The 22,007-nt window shown below is 39.3% G+C and overlaps 1 protein-coding gene across 1 annotated transcript in view; it reads right to left on the reverse strand.

Moving 5' to 3' along the window:
- FH (fumarate hydratase) overlaps positions 1 to 22,007 on the reverse strand; it is a 31,738-nt gene that overhangs the window by 5,710 nt on the left and 4,021 nt on the right. Inside the window, exons 2-7 of the mRNA XM_025926298.2 lie at positions 18,378 to 18,512; positions 15,113 to 15,223; positions 13,233 to 13,409; positions 10,267 to 10,449; positions 7,129 to 7,294; positions 1,903 to 2,106 (exon numbers count right to left, since the gene is read on the reverse strand). Of these exons, the coding sequence (XP_025782083.1) occupies positions 1,903 to 2,106; positions 7,129 to 7,294; positions 10,267 to 10,449; positions 13,233 to 13,409; positions 15,113 to 15,223; positions 18,378 to 18,512 (976 nt within the window). The remainder of the gene's footprint in view (positions 1 to 1,902; positions 2,107 to 7,128; positions 7,295 to 10,266; positions 10,450 to 13,232; positions 13,410 to 15,112; positions 15,224 to 18,377; positions 18,513 to 22,007) is intronic.

Consider the following 22,007-nt stretch of genomic DNA (forward strand, 5'->3'; position numbering starts at 1 on the left):
TGTGAGCGGCTGCACCAGTTTGCATTCCTACCAACAGTGCAAGTTTATATACACAATGGAATACTACGTGGCAATGAGAAAAAATGAAATATGGCCTTTTGTAGCAACGTGGAAGGAACTGGAGAGTGTTATGCTAAGTGAAAATAAGTCATATAGAGAAAGACAGATACCATATGTTTTCACTCTTATGTGGATCCTGAGAAAGTTAACAGAAGACCATGGGGGAGGGGAAGAGAAAAAAAAAGTTAGGGAGGGAGCCAAACCATAAGAGACTCTTAAAAACTGAAAATAAACTGAGGGTTGATGGGGGGTGGGAGGGAGGGGAGGGCGGGTGATGGGTATTGAGGAGGGCACCCGTTGGGATGAGCACTGGGTGTTGTATGGAAACCAATTTAACAATAAATTTCATATTAAAAAAAAAAAAACATGCTCGTGGCTTCAAGATTAGGTATTATGTCAAATTATCAAGAAAAGAAGGAAATCTGACTTCATTAAATAAAGTAAGACATATAAGAAAGCAAGTGTCCAACCATCAGTGCTGATGCAATGAAGCAAACCAACCAAATAAGGAAGGACAGGTTGCCACAGACCGTGAATGGTTCAACAGCTAATGTGTGAGGAATTGGGCAACCGCACATTGAGTCCAGCCCACCCCATCTTCTCGGCTTCCATTCATCATGGGCATAGTTACGAAGCCAGGCACTGAACATGCAACAGTGGGTGAGAAAGGCGCAGCCCCTGCGCTGCAGAACTTGGGAGGCCAAGCAGAGACAGCAGGCAGCTATAGGACCTGAGGGGTAAATACAGAGAAGCAGGCTGCTATGGGAACTCTTAGCACCTCGCTGACACTTGGGAGACTGCTCAGAGGAAGTGGACGTTACACTGGAATGTTCCTATTCGTCTTGAGTCCCCAGAGTCCCAGTACCCCTGGGAGCACCCCTCTGACGAGCTCAGGTGTGAACCTGACATACCAGGTTCTGCCGACCAGTACAAGGCAACACACTGGGAAGGTTATTTCCTCATCTGTGGATCTGGGTTTCTCTTTTCTAGGCAATCACCTTGCATTTGCCATCACCTAAACTGAAGTCATTTTTGAACATGAATTATTTTAAAATCAGATCTCTTCTCATTCTGTACACATGTGTAGATTTAAAAGAATCAACACTCAGGTCTTTCTTCTTCACTATTAGTCACCTTGTCACCTTGTCAGTTTTAGCCCAACACACAGAGGCCTCAATTCTGGCGTACCGCTGTTTCCTTACCTGCTCGTGTGACCCACACGTATTCTCTGCTTTCACCCTCAGTCATCAGGGAAGTGGTGAAGTGGCAGAAACCTGCGGCCTGCTACTGAGACATGCCTCCAGTCTGAAGTCACCTCCTTATTGTCACGTAAGTGTCACTGTTCACCCACTACATTCGTCTAACAGAGCTACCAACACTTCCCCTCAGGATTCAGTGAATGTCACATGAATCTGTCAAATGGCTTCCTAGAATCCAGACATCCAAAGCCTGTGTCACTTCCCTTACTGAACAGGCCAAAACCCCAAGCAGAAAATGAAATAACAGGCAACTGGAATAATTCATTTTTATTCAACCCAGGCTGACCACTTTCACAGCTGGTTTCAGAATTGTTCTGGCTTTGGATTGTGAAAGAGAGATTCCTCTCTTCTCTAATGTAGGAATCCACATACATGCTATTAAAATTCTCTTTTCCTATAATGTTGGGTGATGTTCCCCAATTCTGACCAAAGGTGGCCCACAAAGATATTCTGAAATAACTGTGCCACACACGTCTCTATCTATGTTTGGGATCACGCTTAACACAAGGAGACATGCTCTGTTCATGAGAACGCCTGGGTCCCTGTCAAGTTCCAGCACTAATCTTTACCAGCTAGTCATTACCTGGCATGATACTACTTCCTGGCTCATTTTCAGGCAAGATCAGCTCTCCCAGACCTGAGCGAGGACCAGAACCCAGAAAACGAATATCGTTTGCTATCTTCATCAGACTGCAGGCGGTAGTATTCATGGCTCCACTGAGTTCAACCAAAGCATCATGAGCAGCCAGAGCTTCAAATTTATTTGCAGCTGTGACAAAAGGCAACCCTGAAGAAAAAAAATAACCCTATGAGTTATCGTCTAAAATTAAATAGTTTTCTAATTTCAGCAAGATAAATAGAAAGTTCCAGGATATGAAAAGCAAAAACAGAATAAACATATTTACCATTGAAATAAATGTCTCTCAACTATCCATCGATTTTGCCGGCTTTGAAAATGGGTATTCAGAGTAAAGATGGCAGGACCCTAAGCTTGTCTTGTCCCACAAACACAGCATGATAATTATCAAATCATTCTGAACACCCAAGAAATCAATCCGGGGTCTGAGAGAATAAAAACTGCAAGTCTACAAGTACAAAAGCAACCACCTTTTGGAAAGTAGGAGGTGCGAGGGAGATAGAACTATGGATAGGGCAGCAAAGAGGGAGCCCTGCTTACAGAGGCTACCACAGCGGAGCGAAAAACCTGAACTCTTGGAGTCCGCTACTATGGGGGAAACAGATAAGGAAAGAATCCTGAATGTAGCAAGGGAAAAAAAGTCCTTAATCTACAAGGGAGGACAGATCAGGTTCGCAGCAGACCTATCCACAGAAACTTGGCAGGCCAGAAAGGAGTGGCAGGATATATTTAACATGCTGAATGGGAAAAATATGCAGCCAAGAATTCTTTATCCAGCACGGCTGTCACTCAGAATAGGAGAAGTAGAGTTTTCCAGACAGACAAAAATTAGCAGAGTTCATGATCACTAAACCAGCAAGAAATTTTAAGGGGGGCTCTGAATGGAGAAAAAAAAGACTACAAGTAACAAAGACTAAAAAGGATCAAAGAACATCACTACAAACACCAGCTCAGGTAACACAATGGCACTAAATTCCTATCTTTCAGTAATCTCTCTGAATGTAAATAGACTAAATGCTCCAATCAAAAGACACAGGGTATCAGAATGGATTAAAAAAACAAGACCCATCTATAAGCAGCCTACGAGACTCACTACTATTGACCTGAAGACACCTGCACTGAAAGTGAGGGAGTGGAGAACCATCTATCATATTAACGGGCACCAAAACAAAGCCAGAATAGCCATACTTATATCAGACAAACTAGATATAAAAACGACTGTAACGAGAGATGAAGAAGAGCATTGTATTATAATTAAGTGGTCTATCCATCAAGATCTAACAACTGTAAATATTTATGCCCCCAATTTAGGAGCCCCAAATATATAAATCAATTAATGATAAACATGAAGAAACTTATTGATAATGATACAATAACAGTAAGGGACTTTAACATCCCACTTACAACAATGGACAGATCTAAGCAGAAAATTAACCAGGAAACAATGGCTTTGAATGACACACAGACCAGATGGACTTCACAGATATATTCAGAACATTTCATCCTAAAGCAGCAGCATACACATTCTTTTTGAGTGCCCATGTAACATTCACCAGAATAGATCACATACTGGGTCACAAATCAGCCCTCAACAAGTACAAAAAGATCAAGATCAAATTATGCATATCTTCAGACCACCATGCTACGAAACTTGAAGTCAACCACAAGAAAAATCTGAAAAACCCTCAAATACATGAGGTTAAAGAATACCCTACTAAAGAATGAATAGGTTAACCAGGAAATTAAAGAGGAAATAAAAAAATGCATGGAAGCAAATGAAAATGAAAAGATGACAGTCTAAAACTTTTGAGATACAGCAAAGGCAGTCCTAAAAGGGAAGTATATTGCAATACAGGTCTACTTCAAAAAGAAAAGTCTCAAATAATGGTGCCAGAAAAGGAATAGAAAATAAAGCCTGAAGCCAGCAGAAGGGAAATAATAAATATTAGAGCAGAAATAAACAATACAGAAACACAAAAAAAACAGATCAACAAAACTAAGAGCTGGTTCTTCGAAAGAATTAATAAAATTAATAAACCCCCAACTAGACTTATCAAAAAGAGAAAGGACCCAAATTGATAAAATTTTGAATAAAAGAAGAGAGATCACAACCACCACCACAGAAATAAAAATAAGAGAATACTATGAAGAATTATATGCCAATAAACTTGGACAAATTCCTAGAAACTTACAAACTACCAAAACTAAAACAGGAATAAATAGAAAATTTGAACGGACTGATAACCAGCCAAGAATTTGCATCAGTAATTTAAAATCTCTCAACCAAGAAGAGTCCAGGGCCAGATGGCTTCTCACAGGAATTCTACCAGCATTGAAAGAAGAGTTAATACCTATTTTTCTCAAACTGTTCCAAAAAATAGAAATGGAAGGAAAACTTCCAAACTCCTTCTATGAGGCCAGCATTACTTTGATTCCAAAAACAAAGACCCCACTAAAAAGGAGAATTATAGGCCAATATCCCTGATGAACACAGATGCAAAAATTCTCAATAAAATACTAGCAAGTCGAATTCAACAGTACATTAAAGGAATTATTCACATGGACAAGTGGGATTTATTCCTGGGCTGCAGGGTTGGCTCAATATTCACAAATCAATCAATGTGATACACCACACTATGAAAAGAACCATAGAATACTTTCAGTAGATGCATAAAAAGCACTTGACAAAATACAGCATCAATTCTTGAAAAAACCCTCAACAAAGTAGGGATAAGATGAAACATACCACAAGATCATAAAGGCCATCTACAAAAGACCCACAGCTAATATCATCTTGAGTGAGGAAAAACTGATAGCCTTTCCCCTACAATCAGAAAGAAAACAAGGATGTCCACTCTCACCATTTCTACTTAACATAGTGCTGGAAGTCTTAGCTTTAGCAATCAAACAACAAAAAGTAATAAAGGGCATAGAAACTGGAAAGGAAGAAGTCAAACTTTCACTATTTGCAGACAACATGAAATCTGTTGCATCTCTATACACCAAACATGATGCAGGAGAAAAAGAAATTGAAGAATCGACCCCATTTGCAATTGCACCAAAAACACTAAGATACCTAGGAATAAACCTAACTAAAGAGGTAAAAGATCTGTACTCCGAAAACTATGAAACACTTATGAAAGAAACTGAAGTGGACACAAAGAAATAGAAAAGCACTCCCTGCTCATGGACTGAAGAACAATCATTGTTAAAATGTCTATACTACCCAAAGTCATTTCTACCCAAACACATTTAATACAATCTCTATTAAAAATACTAAGGGCATTTTTCACAGAATTAGAACAAACAATCCTAAAATTTGTATGGAACCACAAAAGACTCCAAATATCCCAAGCAATTCTGGAAAAGGAAAACAAAACTGGCAGCATCCACGATTCCAGATTTCAAGCTGTGCTACAAAGCTGTAGTGATCAAGACAGTATGGTACTGGCACAAAAACAGACACTCAGCTCAATGGGACAGAACAGAGAACCCAGAAATGGACTCATAACTATAGGGTCAAGTAATCTTTGACAAAGCAGGAAAGAATATTCAATGGAAAAAAGTCTCTTCAACAAAGGTGTTGGGAAAACTGGATGGCGATGTGAAGAATGAAACTGGACCCCTTTCTTACACCACATACAAAAATAAATTCAAAATGGATGAAAGACCTAAATGTGAGACAGAAAACCATCAAAATTCTAGAGGAAAACACAGCCAGCAACCTCTCTGTCCTCCATGTAGCAAGTTCTTACTAGACAAGTGGCCGGAGGCAAGGTAAATAAAAGCAAACATGAGCTATTGTGACTTCATCAAGATAAAAATCTTCTACACAGGGAAGGAAACAATCAACAAAAGTCAAAGGTAACCTACCAAATGGGAGAAGATATTTGCAAATGATATATCAGATAAAGGGAAAGTATCTAAAATCTATCATGAACTTATCAAACTCAACACCCAAAAAATAAATAGCCCAGTTAAGAAATGGGCAGAAGACATGAATAGGCACTTCCAAAGAAGACATCCAGATGGGTAGCAGATACATGAAAACATGCTCAACATCACTCATCATCAGGGAAATACAAATCCAAATCACAATGAGATACCACCTCACACCTGTCAGAATGGCTAAAATTAACAACTCAGGAAACAGGTGTTGACAAGGATGTGGAGAAAGGGGAACCCTCTTACACTGTTGGTGGGAGTGCAAACTAGAACAGCCACTCTGAACACTATGTAGGTTCCTCAAAAAACTAAACAAGGAACTAGCCTACAACCCAGCAATTGCACTACTAGGTATTTCTGCAAAGGGTACAAAAGTACAGATTTGAAGGGGTACATGCACCCCAATGTTAATAGCAGTATTATCAACAATAGCCAAACAATGGGGAGAGCCCAAGTATCCATCAAATGATGAATGGATAAATAAAGATGTGGTGTATATATACGTATGTGGGTGTGTGTGTGTGTGTGTGTGTGTGTGTGTATGCCTACACACAACAGAAGATTACTCGACCATCAAAAAAGAACGAATCTTGCCATTTGCAATGATGTGGATGGAGCTAGAATACATTATGCTAAACGAAATAAGTCAATCAGAGAAAGACAAATACCATACGATTTCATTCATATGTAGAATTTAAGAAACAAAACAGATGCACATGGGAAGGGGGGAAAAGAGGAGAGTTTGTTCACAGAGAACAAACTGAGGGTTGATGGAGGGAGGTGGGTGGGGGATGGGCTAGATGGAGGATGGGTACGAAGGAGGGAACTTGTGATGAGCACCGGGTGTTGGATGTAAGTAATGAATCAATGAATTCTAACCCTGAAACCAATATTGCACTGTATATGAACTAAAATTTAAATGAAAATTAAACAACAGAAGAATAAAATGGGTATTCAAAACAGCTTTAAAGGGAAAATAATTGTAATAGCACCACAGAGTAAACAAGCTAGCACTGACAGATTTTAATTGCATACTGTATGAATCATAGGTGGGAAACTTTTAAAAGGCAAAAGGACTAACATTACCACTTCTAAAATGGATATAAAACACACGCTTGATGGGAAAATATTATTTTTAACTTTAAACTCACAAGAATTTAAAGGAGAAACACCTAGAAAATATATGGACCAAAATAAAAATGAGTCACAATTCATATTATCACTAACCTGTGAGTGCAGCCACTTTTGCAGCAACCTTTTCTGCAAAGCCAATTCTAGTGTTTAAACCAGTACCAACAGCAGTGCCTCCAGCTGCGAGCTCATAGATTCTTGGCATGGCGGCTTTTATTCTCGTCATTGCATATTTCACTTGTTGAACATAACCACTAAATTCCTGAAAACAGAAGGAAAAGAAGGTGAGAATATAGAATTTCCTAATGGCTGACAAGTTACTCTGACTGCATGAAACAAGAATTCCTTTAAATATGTTTCAGCTACTAAGTTATGAGCTACCAAGTGGTATTTGTACTATTTTACTTCATATAATGAGCAAAGTATAAGGAAGAATGAGGATTTGTAAACCTATAAGGTGGGACGACGCCACTGAGGATGATATGTAGCCTGTTTATAATCTCCTCTTTTACTAGAAAGCAAAGAAAAACAACACAGAAAATCAGGCTTAAAAAAGAGCTTTAATACATTAAACTGTTGGTTTATTTGCAGGTGATTTCTTATTTTTTGGTGTATCCTAGACAACTCTCCCATGACAAATGGAAACACAGACATTTTCTCCGAACAATTTCAGTTTATAAACCTAACAGAGAACAGAAAGGTGCTTCACAAGGTCTCAAGAAGCTGAATGACTCACTGAACAGCACAAGCAGCACAAGAAGGTAACAGGCTAGAGTAAGATTATAGCTTCAGGATGCAATTTAATTCTGCTCTTAATGTCACACTGGTTCTCAAAATAGGACACACTTTAAAAAGGTAGCCACAGAATTTCTTGTGTCTGAACACAGCAAGGCCCCTTTTAAGAATTATGCAGGGACACTGCTAGGAATTTCCCCAAGGGATACAGGAGTACTGATGCATAGGGGCACGTGTACCCCAATGTTTATAGCAGCACTCTCAACAATAGCCAAATTGTGGAAAAAGCCTAAATATCCATCAACTGATGAATGGATAAAAAAAATTGTGGTTTATATACACAATGGAGTACTACGTGGCAATGAGAAAGAATGAAATATGACCCTTTGTAGCAACATGGATGGAACTGGAGAGTGTGATGCTAAGTGAAATAAGCCATACAGAGAAAGACAGATACCATATGGTTTCACTCTTATGTGGATCCTGAGAAACTTAACAGAAACCCATGGGGGAGGGGAAGGGAAAAAAAAAAAAAAAAAAAAAGAAGTTAGAGTGGGAGAGAGCCAAAGCATAAGAGACTCTTAAAAACTGAGAACAGGGGCGCCTGGGTGGCGCAGTCGGTTAAGCGTCCGACTTCAGCCAGGTCACGATCTCGCGGTCCGTGAGTTCGAGCCCCGCGTCGGGCTCTGGGCTGATGGCTCAGAGCCTGGAGCCTGTTTCCGATTCTGTGTCTCCCTCTCTCTCTGCCCCTCCCCCGTTCATGCTCTGTCTCTCTCTGTCCCAAAAATAAATAAAAAAACGTTGAAAAAAAAAAAAACTGAGAACAAACTGAGGGTTGATGGGGGGTGGGAGGGAGGGGAGGGTGGGTGATGGGTATTGAGGAGGGCACCTTTTGGGATGAGCACTGGGTGTTGTATGGAAACCAATTTGACAATAAACTTCATATACTGAAAAAGAAAAAAAAAAAAGAATTATGCAGGGACAAAAGGCATAAACCAGAACTCAGCTGAGCAAGCCAGGATGTATGGTTACAGTAGAGTTGTCTTTTTTTCTGCCTAAAAACACTGAAAAACCATGAATACTTTTGATTAGTATTAGGATATATTACTATTTGAAAATAAAACATTTTAGGAGATATAACTCCTTTCAGGTAGACCTGATCCATCGATCCAGGATCACTAGTACGTACACTGGCTGGATTCACTTAAGAAGTCTATTTTTACTGGGGAAAACCTGCATAAACTCAAAAGACAGTTCCAATAAAAGCAAGTGTAAATGCTCTGGTAAGATAAAGTAGAAGAGAAAACGGTTCTGACGTAACAGGGGGACTGATGATCTTACAGAGGAGGCTGGCACAGCCCAACCAGACTTTGGCACAGTGGTTTTCCCACACGGGACAAACAGAAAGGAAAACGTTAGAAACAAGGGGATCCTCCAGCTTCAGACATACACTATTCCTCCGTGGGAACCATGCCTAGGGCTAAGAACCCACGATGCAAAGAGAAGACAGACCAAGCCTTCAGAGGCAGCTGAAGCCAGGGAGCTTGCTTCACTCCTAGCATCTGTATTCCAATTAATCATTTTATTTTCCCCACTCCTTCTGTAATGAGATTAAGCTAAGTAGTCAAGCTTTTGCAGTGTTCATCCTAGTGAAACTACAAGTGAGAAACTTTTCAAGTAACCAAGCAGCACACTCTCACCTCACCTCACCTCAATTTCTGCAACTCTATCACTTGATATTTGGTATATATAACCATCTTTTGGTATCAAATTTACGTATGCTCTATCTCCCAAACTAAACTATGAGAGAGTTTTACTATCAAAAACTATTATCCGTATTCCCGTCATTTCCTTCACGGTGCATGCCATTAGACATTCTTCAAGGCACCGATCAAGAAACACAAAAATACCTTCTGGTATTTGGGGGAAGAGAGTAATCCTCTTTCACATGTGGCCCAATACAATCTTACAGAGTCAGATATGCCGTGATTAATCAATTTAAAAGTAATTTTTATGGAGCCTACGAGTCTAGAGTAAGAGACAAAAGGAGACAAGATAATTGATCTTGGTGAAGGTGAAGATGGGGATGATGGCAGCTAACACCTGCACGTGCTTCTTACTGTGGTCCCCATGGTTCTAAGCACTTAGTGAACCAGTTCATTTGAACCTCACAACGACGCTATGATAGAGATAGCATTCTCCTCATTTTAAAGCTCAGAAAACTGAGGCACAGAAAAGCTAAGTAATTTTCCCAAGGTCCCACAGCTTGTACTCAGCAACGCTAAGCTCTTCACCAGGCCTGACTGCCCCCAGACCGGCTCAGTGCTCCTTTCTCAGAGGATGTCAATAAAGCTACTGATTGGTTAATGCAGAGCAATCTGTTCCGGTGAACTCAACTGTGATGAACTTGGACCTCTGAACTAGTATGACTTGGAGGGTAATGTGTCGGCCATCTGCAGCAACCCCCAAATTGAATCAAATCCAATCACACTCCTATACCTGCCCAAGAGTGAGTGGAACAGCGTCCTGGGTATGAGTGCGCCCAATTTTGATGATCTGGGCAAACTCTTTGGATTTGGCTTCGAGAGCATCATGCAGCTTCTGTAGCCCTGGCAGGAGCACCTCATGGACTTCTACAGCAGCGGCAATGTGCATCGCTGTGGGAAAGGTATCATTCGAACTCTGTTGGAAAATTTACAAAAAATGCAAAATGTTAAATCAGAAGCAACAAAAAACACACTTGAATATCCCTATTAAACATCTCGCTAAATGATTACTCGAAACTCATGCATTTAGTGCTCAATTACATTTATGTGTGGCAAGTCAGAGGTCACTTGAGGTCAAATAAGCAGCAACCCGGTTTAACCAACTCAGGACTGGATTATATATGCAGCTTACTATCATATATTATTATTGTATCTGCTAATAAATGACAACAAAACCTAAAGAAGTACAATTAACAACTGCATGTAAGGAAAGCAATAATAAAACATCTTACAGTTATACAGTGCAAACAGTCCTTTACAAACATTTCTTCTTTCGTTAAACTTGAGGAAAATTCTTATAAGATAGGTCAACACTTTAAAAATAGGAAGCCATTGGGGCGCCTGGGTGGCGCAGTCGGTTGAGCGTCCGACTTCAGCCAGGTCACGATCTCGCGGTCCGTGAGTTCGAGCCCCGCGTCGGGCTCTGGGCTGATGGCTCAGAGCCTGGAGCCTGTTTCCGATTCTGTGTCTCCCTCTCTCTCTGCCCCTCCCCCGTTCATGCTCTGTCTCTCTCTGTCCCAAAAATAAATAAATGTTGGAAAAAAAAAAAAATTAAAAATAGGAAGCCAAGCTCTCAAAGATATGTGACTTGCCAAAATATTTAGGAACTGGCAGAACTGGGACCTGACAAGGTAGTTCACACTCCACGCTCTGTAATCAACTGAAACCCCATACTTTTAAACTATTATGTTATTTAAAATGATATATTGTAACTTTTTACTATGGAAATATCAAACCACTCACAAAAGTAGAGTGAATGGTATAATAAACACTCAAGTACCTGCACCAAAGCTCGAACAATTATCAGCACAAGCCAATCTTGCCTCACCTGTAGCTCTACCCAACTCCTCCATCAGACCATACATACTGGATTATTCTCATGCAGACTTCACACTGAAGTATATATAAAAGTTTATATTTAATTGCAAGTAATAAGTTTGAAAAATTCTTCATACAATAAATTTATGTGAAAACACTTCCCCGTTAACATTTAAAAACGTTTTAAATAACACCTAGCACCAGATCTTGAGTTCTAAATATTTTCCAGTAAGATCCTCTGAGAGTTCCTTGGAAAAATGGGTGCTGACGGGGGCTAGGATAGGGAAAACACTGATGAGCATGGAACACCTAGTGGTATAAGAAAGCAAAGAACTGCTTTAAAAAAAAAAAAAAAAGAAAGAAAAAAAAAAAGGATGGTGGCACATCCAAAGGACACAGGGCCAACCCAGAGGGCTTCCAAAGCTGGAACGATGTGAGCAACAACATAAGTAACAGTACTGGGTTAGGACCTTAGGAATAAAATAAATATTCGCGAATTCATGTCGATACACATCAACAGTTAAATAAATATGTAAGTGGCGGGGGGGGGGGGGGAAACAGAAGAGAACAAATCTTTACAGACAAGTTTCAATAAATACATGCAGAAGGACTGAGAGGAGTAGAAAATCACCACTAAAACGCCACAGCAGTAACTGCTATAGGCAAGATCCACTATCGCATGCTAACACTGGTGGGCAAAAGTTTAAGGAGAAAGAAGATATTTGCAGTCTAAACATTACATATCAATTCTGTGTTGATTTTAACATACGACCAAAAATTTCTTGATGCTACTTCCCTTAGCAAGTGAAGCTTAAGTGCAATGCCCGAGCACAGGCAGACGTCAGTGACTCACTTCCAACAGAAAATGGAAGGTGGGAGAGCCCTGCAGACCCCGCCTAACCAAGTGATTAAAGCTCGCATCACCAGTCCCAAGTCGCATGCCATCACATACCCCTGCCGTGAAGCAAGAAGAGCCCTTCACTTCTGAGCAGTCGTCCCCAAACCCACAGCCTCTGTCCAATTATGAGAGAGCATCAAACAAACCCAAACTGAGGGACGTTCCACCAAATGCCTGACCGCTACTTTCACAAGTGTTGAGCTGACAAAAGACAAACTGTCGAGAGACTGGAGTGGACTAAGAGAACATGACTAAATGCAATGTATAGTCTGGACTGCATCTTGCAAGAAAACAAAAGACATCGGTAGAAAACTAGGGAAATCCTAAAAACGTCTGTTTAGTTAATAGTATCGTATACCAATATTAATTTCATTGCGTGGTAAACATACCAGGGTTATAAAAAATGTTTAACATTAAGGGAAACTGAGAGAAGGGTATACAGGAACTCTTTGAGGTATCTTTGTAATTCTTTCAGAATTCTAAAATTACTCAAAAATAAAGAGTTTTTAAAAAATAAACCAAATAATGCGGCGCCCGGGTGGCTCAGTCAGTTAAGCCTCTGACTTCGGCTCAGGTCATGATCTCGCAGTCTGTGAGTTCGAGCCCTGCATCCGGGTCTGTGCTGACAGCTTAGAGTCTGGAGCCTGCTTCGGATTCTATGTCTCCCTTTCTCTCTGGCCCTCCCCTGCTCACACTCTCTCTCTCTCTCAAATAGGAATACACATTAATAAATAAACAAACAAACCAAACAATACAAATATACATATACTAAATTCAGGTGTCCTAATAGGGATTTTTATGAAGTTTAAGGCATAGACCCAAGATTCTTAAAAGAAGTAAGAACCCATGTAAGAAGTCCTTTCTACTAAAGAATATAAGCCAAACGAAGCTTCTTTGCCAAAAAGCTAACGCCTGTTTTACAAGAATAATCTCAGGTATTCTTTTCAATTTATAACCAAGAAAAGAGGAGATGGTCCACTGACCTGGCTTTTATTAACGTGATCATTGGGATGCACAGGTTTCTTGCTACCAAGTTCACCTCCCAGCATTTCAATTGCTCTATTGCTAATGACTTCATTTACATTCATATTTGTCTGGGTTCCTGATCCAGTCTGCCATACCACAAGTGGAAAATGATCATTTAATTTACCTTCAGCTACCTGCAGAAAAACAAATTTAAGAAACGAATTTTTAAAAAATAAGCAGTATTCAATATTCACATAAACTACCATAATCGACTACAAGTAAGTGATCGCCTATAAAGTGCTATTTAAAGATGCCCACTTCTCTCATATGCTACATGATTTTCAGATGGTGCTGCACAGCTTGTGGTTGTCCAGGAAGTCCAAGCTTCAGGATCCCATGTTCCAACCACTGCTACTTATAAAACGAAAATTTCATCTATTCTGAAAGATGCAACTTCATGGATTCCAAATGAAAACTGAATCAAAGCTATCTTTCTTCTGTATCTCCAACTGCCTCTTCTAATAACATCCAGATAGGGCCACCTGTAAAGGCTGGCACATGTGGTAAGTTTTTAGGTACACTGACTGCAGTGCTCAGCAGGAACATCCAACAGATGTTACAGCTGGAGTCAGCATGATAATGAACGAATTACTTGAAAATGAGTTCGCTGATAGTTACTTCACTGCAGATGTCCAATGAGTAGCAACTGCCAAGTGCAGAGACATACACACAGTCCAGATCTGTCCCTGCTTCTGTCATATTTTTATGTATCAGTTCTTGAATTATAAGCTCTCTAAGAGAGTTAGTGGTTAACTTCAGCTTCTAGAATGATTTTAGCTTGAAAAAAATCAGCATGCACCTTAGAAAATTAGCACCTTAAATAATTAGTTCATTTTAAAGTAAAACTTTTTTCCTAGTTATATAAAAATAATAGATGATCAGTGTGGAACATTTTGAGAAGTGAAAACGTTGTAAATTACAACAGCCCTACCCCTCAGGAACAGTGACTCTCGGCGCACAATTATGATCATTAAATATATTTATTTAGGGGCACCTGAGAGGCTCAGTCGGCTAAGTGTCTGACTTTGGCTCAGGTCACGATCTCATGGTTCATGAGTTCAAGCCTCATGTCAGGCTCTGTGCTGATAGCTCAGAGCCTGGAGCCTGCTACAGATTCTGGGTCTCCCTCTCTCTCTGCCCCTTCCCTGCTCATGCTCTCTCTCTCTCTCTTCTCTCTCAAAATAAATATTAAAAAAATATTTTTTAATTTTTAAAAATAAATGAATACATATTTTGCTACTCTCCTCACCCCATATTTCTTCCATGCTAGGTTTATCCTAGAACATTCTTCAAGAAACCAATTTTCTATCGCCTCACAATATAACTTGTATAAGCATCTGTTATGGTCGGATACAGTCTAATTTGTTACCATCATAAATAGTACTGCAATGAACACCACTATATATACAGTTTTTTAACTGTTATTTCTGACTATGTTCTTAAGATTACATGAAAAGTGGATTAGTGATATTACATCTCCATACATATCATCATCAAATAACCAACTAGTTTTAAAAGGAATCATGTATACGTAAAATAAAAAGTCAAATCTGTAAGTTTAATACCGCCTCTTCAAGTTTTCTTTAAATTATATAAATTAAAAGGAAAAGTCAAGAGAGTTAAAAATAAAAGGCATAAGATCATCCAGAAATTCTGCCACAGTATTTTAAGCACCATATTAATATTCATCCTAACCAAACAAGAAGGCTGCCACATTACTCTGAAATTCATTAACTCAGGAACTCAGTGGCCCTTTCCTCCGCCCAGGCCTGACAGCATCTCGTAAACGCAAGGGGCCTGATGCCACAGCGTAAACAGCACACTTATGGGCTCCTACCTCATCGGCTGCCTTCATTATCGCATTAGCAATCTTCGAATCGAGACCATAATCCTGGTTTACTTCAGCAGCCGCTCGCTTCAAGATACCAAAAGCTTTAATAACTGGGATCTAAAATGAATCAGAAAAACATCTCAAATTATCAAGTTTTGTTTAGCATAAAAAATTAAGATTAATATTTTATGCAAGTGCAAAAACTAAGTAAACGCTAACTGAAGCAACACTACAGTAACATAGGATTACAGACAGATAGGCGTGGAATGGACAAAGATTCGTCATGTATCTGTTTAGGGAACCAAACAAAAGCAAGTATGTTGACTCGTTTTACACGTGTGTCTATTCCCTCCACACAAACACGTGCACATATGCAATGTATCTACCACTCATTCTGCTTTTTTATAATATGTTATAATGTATATGTGTTTATATACATAAAAACAAATGGTGCTCAATCATTTCACCAGCAAGCACCATTATTTTCCCTCACTGGATCTCATACCACATCATTATTTTCCTTTTTTCTCTTTAAAAGCAATAAAAATAAAAATAATATTTAACTGCCAATAAGTTTTAAATAACCAGTTATTAAATGGGTATCATTTCATCCCGAAGTCAAAAAGCATGATATTCTAGTTATTGAGGGCTTGACACCCTGTAAGTCATTGAATATTTCTTCAAGCCCAGGGTACTACACACTGATACATCTAACTGAATTTCAAACCCTTTCAGTTTGCAGATCTTTTCACTTCCAGCTCGGAATCACCTCACCAAATTTAAAGGGATGAAACCGAGTAACTTTTGATGACGTTTTAATGAAATGATATCTGGTTTTTGCAAGATGAAAGAATTATGTGTTCTTGCCAAAATTAACAGTGCAGACGGTAGTCTGGATTCCATACCAGGTTTGAAGGGAGAAAGAGTGCAAGCAAGAAAGGAAGGGTGGGGAAAAGAGGAAGGAATAGCACAATGGAAGCTACAGTCCTCAAGGGAAATCAAGGTGAAAAAAAAAAACAAAGAAAAGGAAGGAACAGGACACGTTAAACCTGGGCCAAAGAGAGGATACATTGAGGGGCAAACTGAAAAGGAAATAACTAAAGAGTTTTTCTATTTTGAATTCAAAGAAACTAAAATTAAAACATTTTAAGTGTTCTACCCAAATGAGATAGAGACAAATGGCACATAGGATTAGAAACTTAAAAACTTTAAACCTGAAACAGATGCGGGACACCTGGGCGGCTCAGTTTGTTAAGCATCTGACTCTCATTTTGGCTCAGATCATGATCTCATGGTTCGTGAGATCGAGCCCCCTGCATCGAGCTCTGCACTGACAGTGCAAAGCCTGCTTGGGATTCTCTCTCACTGTCTCTCTGTCCCTCCCCTGTTCATGCATGTGCTCTAAGTAAATAAACCTAATAAAAAAAAAATTTTTTTTTAAAACATGAAACAGATGGGAATTGAAATTTCTACAGGAGCACACTGGTGGTGGCTTAAACTACTGCCAAAGTCATAAGTGACAGCCTGTCAGCTCTGGCCACCCAAATGAAGTGACTCACCCCAGTGTCTACAGACTCGTAAAAATGAAAGAGGGTCACAGCAGAGTTTCACTGAACACTACTACAATAAAATGGTAAAAGGACACTGGGGAGAAAAGAAGGGTCTCATTATTCTTAATTGACTCACATTGGAAGTTCATGATCTTTTTTGGTTTTGTTTTCCGTTGGACCTCAGGGGCAAAGGGCTGGGTTCACTCATACTACTCAGGTCAGGGCACATCATCGTCTGCTTTATATTTTTAAAAGTTCAGGATCTTAACTGAGATGAAACAAAACGTGACAAAACAGATACCCCACAAGTCCACCTTTTACAGACCTGTCATGTGCACAGCTGCCCAGTCTCTGGAGGAGCAGCGGCAATCACACCCCCCAGAACCCCATCCCTCGCCGCCTGAAGCAGGACCATTAAGAAGTGACACGCTTACTCCTACCAACACTGATTAGGACTGACCTCCTTAATCCCAAGAGTTGAACTAGATGAGGATATTTTAGGATCAGCTGCTACCCTCTGTCGCCTAACCACGTCGTCTGACCCGAGTTTACCTCATCACCAAGACAGCTGTCAGTGACAATGACAAAAAAAGATTTTCCTCAAAGAGGAGTCAACTGCAGCCACTTGTAAAATTGTATAAGCCTGTCAAAGATTCAGTCGTAAAGGCTTAGGAATGGGTTGAAGTTCCACATGGAAGTTAAAATTATTGTATGATAAAAGTGTATTTAGAAGACAGCTATTAAACCATATCTCACCAGAGGAAGGCTGGCTACTCCTAGGCTCCCATCCTATCCTGCACTGTGGCACCGACTAGTGCTCATAGTGCAGATGGGCTCCAGTAACACAGGTAATCTACACCTTCAGTTCTTTTCACACTCTGACATCTCTGAAACCAAGGCGCATCAATGACACGTCACAGCTCTGACAGCCTTTCTTTTCTGGGGCTCCATAATGGTGTATCTTCTAACTGACGTCATCTTAAATTTAGCGAAACATGGGGCGCCTGGGTGGCGCAGTCGGTTAGGCGTCCGACTTCAGCCAGGTCACGATCTCACGGTCCGTGAGTTCGAGCCCCGCGTCGGGCTCTGGGCTGATGGCTCAGAGCCTGGAGCCTGTTTCCGATTCTGTGTCTCCCTCTCTCTCTGCCCCTCCCCCGTTCATGCTCTGTCTCTCTCTGTCCCAAAAATAAATAAACGTTGAAAAAAAAAAATTTAAAAAAAAAAAATTTAGCGAAACATGGTAGAAAGTTTTCTAATCAATCATTCGTGTAGCAATGAACATATACTTATATATTACCTATTATATGCCAGATATGGTTAAGAAGAATATTTTTATGTATTTGTGTATGCTTTCCTAGAAACTGCAACCAAGATAGAAAATATAATATTGAAGAAAAATGCTTTCTTTTAAACCAGTTTAAAAAATTAAGTATTGAAACTAAAAATGTTTAAACTGTAAAATTCTAGTAAAAATCTGAATAATCCCAGCAAGAATAAAAAGACAAGTCACTGAGTTCTATCAAATAAAACTCTAAAATATTCAAAGTCACAGCTCAAAATAATAGTATTAAAGTTCAAAAAGGTCTTTGATATTTTAAAGAGAAATATCTTACTGTTCACAAAGCCAGTTACATAATAACTTCATGTTTTAACTCTGTAAAGTATTTATAGAGTAAAGTGACTCATTTGAATAAAGCCAATACTTCCACAAAACCACTTACTGGCATGCGCTCCGTCACACCTCCAATTTTAAAGTTCATCGTGGATCTCACAGTCTGGGCGCCATAATACTTATCATTTGGGACCTTGAGTTCACCAAAGGTATCAAACTCTATCCGAAAGGAATTTTGGCTTGCCTAAAGAGAAAAATAAGATGCTATTATAGCTTAAAAAGAAACCGAGTATCAAAGCAATAACACCTTGTCAGCTGTAAGGGGAAAGAAACCTTAGTAAGTACCACAAAGACCAAAAAATCCCATTGGATTCTCATTCTACTACCCAGTTCTTTTCTTGAGAATTTTTTTGTCATTTTTTTTTTTTTCAATTTGGATACAGTTGACACCCACAATGTCACATTAGTTTCAGGTGTCCAACATGATGACTCCACAACTCTATGTCCGTGCTGTGCCCGCCACAGTACAGCTACCCTCTATCACCACACAACACTATTACAATACCATGGACTATTGCCTTATGCCGTACCTTTTATTCTGGTGATTTATTCATTCCATACCTGAAAACCTGTACCTTCACCCATTTTGCCCACCTCCCCCATCCCCCACCTCTTTGGCAACCAGCAGTTGGTGCTCTGTATTTATGGGTCTGATTCTGCTTTGTGTTTATTCCTTTGTTTTTAAAATTCCACATAGAAGTGAAATCATATGGTATTTGTCTTTCTCTGACTTATTTCACTTAGAATAGTACCCTCTAGGTCCACCCATGTTGCAAACGTCAAGATCTCATTTTTTGATGGCTGAGTAATATTCCACTGTGTATATATATCACATCTTGTTTATCCACTGGTCTATCAATGGACAGTTGGGCTGTTTCCATATCTTGGCTGTTGTTAGTGCTACGATAAACACAAGGGTGTATCTATCTTTTTGAATTTTTTTCATTTTCTTTGGGTAAATACCCAGTAGTGGAATTACTGGATCTTATGGTACCCTTATTTTTAGTTTTTTGAGGATTCTCCGTACTGTTTTCTACAGTGGCCACACCAGTTTGCATTCCCATCGAAAGTGCACAAGGGTTCCTCTTTCTCTACATCCTCACCAACACTTATTTCTTGTCTTTTTGATGCTAACCATTCTGACAGGTGTAAGGTAATATACATAATTGTGGTTTTGATTTGGAGTTCCTTGAAAATTAGTGATGTTGAGCATCCTTTCATGTCTCTGTTGGCCATTTACACATCTTCTTTGGACAAATGTCTATTCAGGTCCTCTGCCCATTTTCAATCAGATTATTTGGGCTTTTTGGTGTTGTGTAACTTCTTTATATATTTTGTACATTAACCTCTTATCAGATATCATTTGCAAATACTGCAGATTTTAAGGACAGACTGTAGAATTCACATGCTATGCCGAGGTTAAATAAAGGAAAGACTCTGAAGTAAAAATAATAATCTTTTCCAGTTCAGAAGTATATCTCCTGTAGGAAAAGCTTTGACCAATTCAATGTGCAGTGCTTGGGTTAATCTTTATTTTACAGGAAACTTTAGAAAATGGCCTAAAAATGATACTTTAAAGGTTGTAAATGTTACATACTGAAGCAGAGCTCAGCCATGGTCTACAAATACCAGGCATGACAGATACATGAGTGCAATATGAACAGCCCAGGCTTTGCAGTCAAGACAGCCCCCCACTTAGTAGCTGTGTCACCTTCAACAAGTCAACTTTTCTCATCTATAAATTAAATGTACAGACAAGGGAGGATGGGCTAGGTCAGTTCTTAACCTTTTCAGGGCAATGGAACCCTTTGAGAATATGAGGAAAGCTATGGATCCTTTCTCTAGGAAAATGAACACAAATACATATACTGTATGCAAAATCTTACATATGATTTTAGAGAGTTTGTATGTTGAAGCCAATCCACTACCCAGAATAAGAGCCCATGATCTAAAGTCCCTATTATGGAGACTCCAAGATTCCATCAAGTACATCAACTTATACTAATAAAAAATTTTTTAAATATATATTTACACTAATAAAAAATTAACTGCTCAACAAATATTTTAGAATACTATAAAAAAGACTTACTGTAAAATAATAAAAAGTTGGAATTTACATGATACTTTATAGCAAGGAGTCTCCAGAGAGATACTCAGAGCTTTAATTAGTGTGCATTATGAAATAAACATGGTCAGATGATTCAAAAGATTTAAAAATTCCTAGCCAAGTAATTCTGTTTTACTAATAGTCCTCTGAAAAAGAAAAACGTAATTTGTAGTTATACCCTGGGACTAGACAGATTTACAAAACCCTTTATATGTTATAAAGCCTTTTGGATTGCAGAAACAGAAAAGTATCATTGTATCTATGTAGACATATAGTAGTATCACCAATGAGGTACATTTTCTTCTATTGTCTAAGTCTGTGGAGGACTAGCTTAAGCCAATAAGCAGCAGCAGCTAATAAAAATAATCACACCTCAGCATTCAGTATGCTACGCAGCAAACTCTTTTCAAGCATCACTTTATCTGACTTTTATAATCACTCTAGGAGACTGTGCTATTGCATCTGCACCTCAGAGGAATTGGAGCTTTGAAGAGATTAAATAATCTCAGGAGATCACCCAGTTAGCAAGGGGAAAGACCTGAAACCCTCAAAGCCTGGAGTGGCAAAACCCAAAAGCTGTTTGGATTTACTACTTTTTTATTACTACTTCCATAAGCCAAGAAACAGAGGGAGTAACTCCAGACTGGCCACAACAGAGCCTTGAGTTGTGCCCCTAACCCTGAAGAATAAAAGGAGGTGGACATGTGTGGTTAGATTTTTCTCTAACACGGCTTGGTTATACTGACACCACTATACATCACTATAACTTGCTTCCTACCCTGTAGACCCAAAGCACCTGGGGCTCTGTATCTCTGAAGCGCTAATGAAAATATTTTGCATTACGATCTCTGTTTTGGGTAGCCTAAATAAATCTTCACGTATGTTAAAGTATACTCTGACCGGATGACACTAGCATTGACAGCAGGGGCACTCAACTCATAAACTCAGTGTTCTTCTTCTCATCACCTTGTTAGGAGACAGCAACAAGATGCCAGCTCTAAAAGGAGAATGGTTTCCATCAGTCACTTGTGAAATCAGGTTCAACCCCTTAGATTTACATCACCACTTTCTGCTTCAAAATTATTAAATTCTCGGGGCGCCTGGGTGGCTCAGTCGGTTGAGCGGCCGACTTCGGCTCAGGTCATGATCTCGCCTTCCGTGAGTTCAAGCCCCGCGTCGGGCTCTGTGCTGACAGCTCAGAGCCCAGAACCCGTTTCAGATTCTGTGTCTCCCTCTCTCTGACCCTCCCCCATTCATGCTCTGTCTCTGTCTCAAAAATAAATAAACATTAAAAAAAATTTTTTTTTTCAAAATTATTAAATTCTCATCATAAAACAGCAGTATCTTTGCCCCCTAAGTAACTGGTTGCTATGATGAAACTCAGATCCATTAAAAGTTACTTGAAAGATCTAGACGAATACATTTTACCATGTTCTTCAGCTTAAACCTTAACAATTTTTGTATTCCAAATCAAGAAACAACAACCTAATCAAATTCTAGGATCCTGACAGTGATCATTAGAAAAGTACAGAAGTCAATCATGGCCAAAATCATAATCTAAGCAAAAACTTC

This window comes from Puma concolor, chromosome E4, assembly GCF_028749965.1.
Source record: "Puma concolor isolate L17-30 chromosome E4, mPumCon1.1.hap2, whole genome shotgun sequence".
In the NCBI taxonomy this organism is placed as follows: domain Eukaryota; kingdom Metazoa; phylum Chordata; class Mammalia; order Carnivora; family Felidae; genus Puma; species Puma concolor.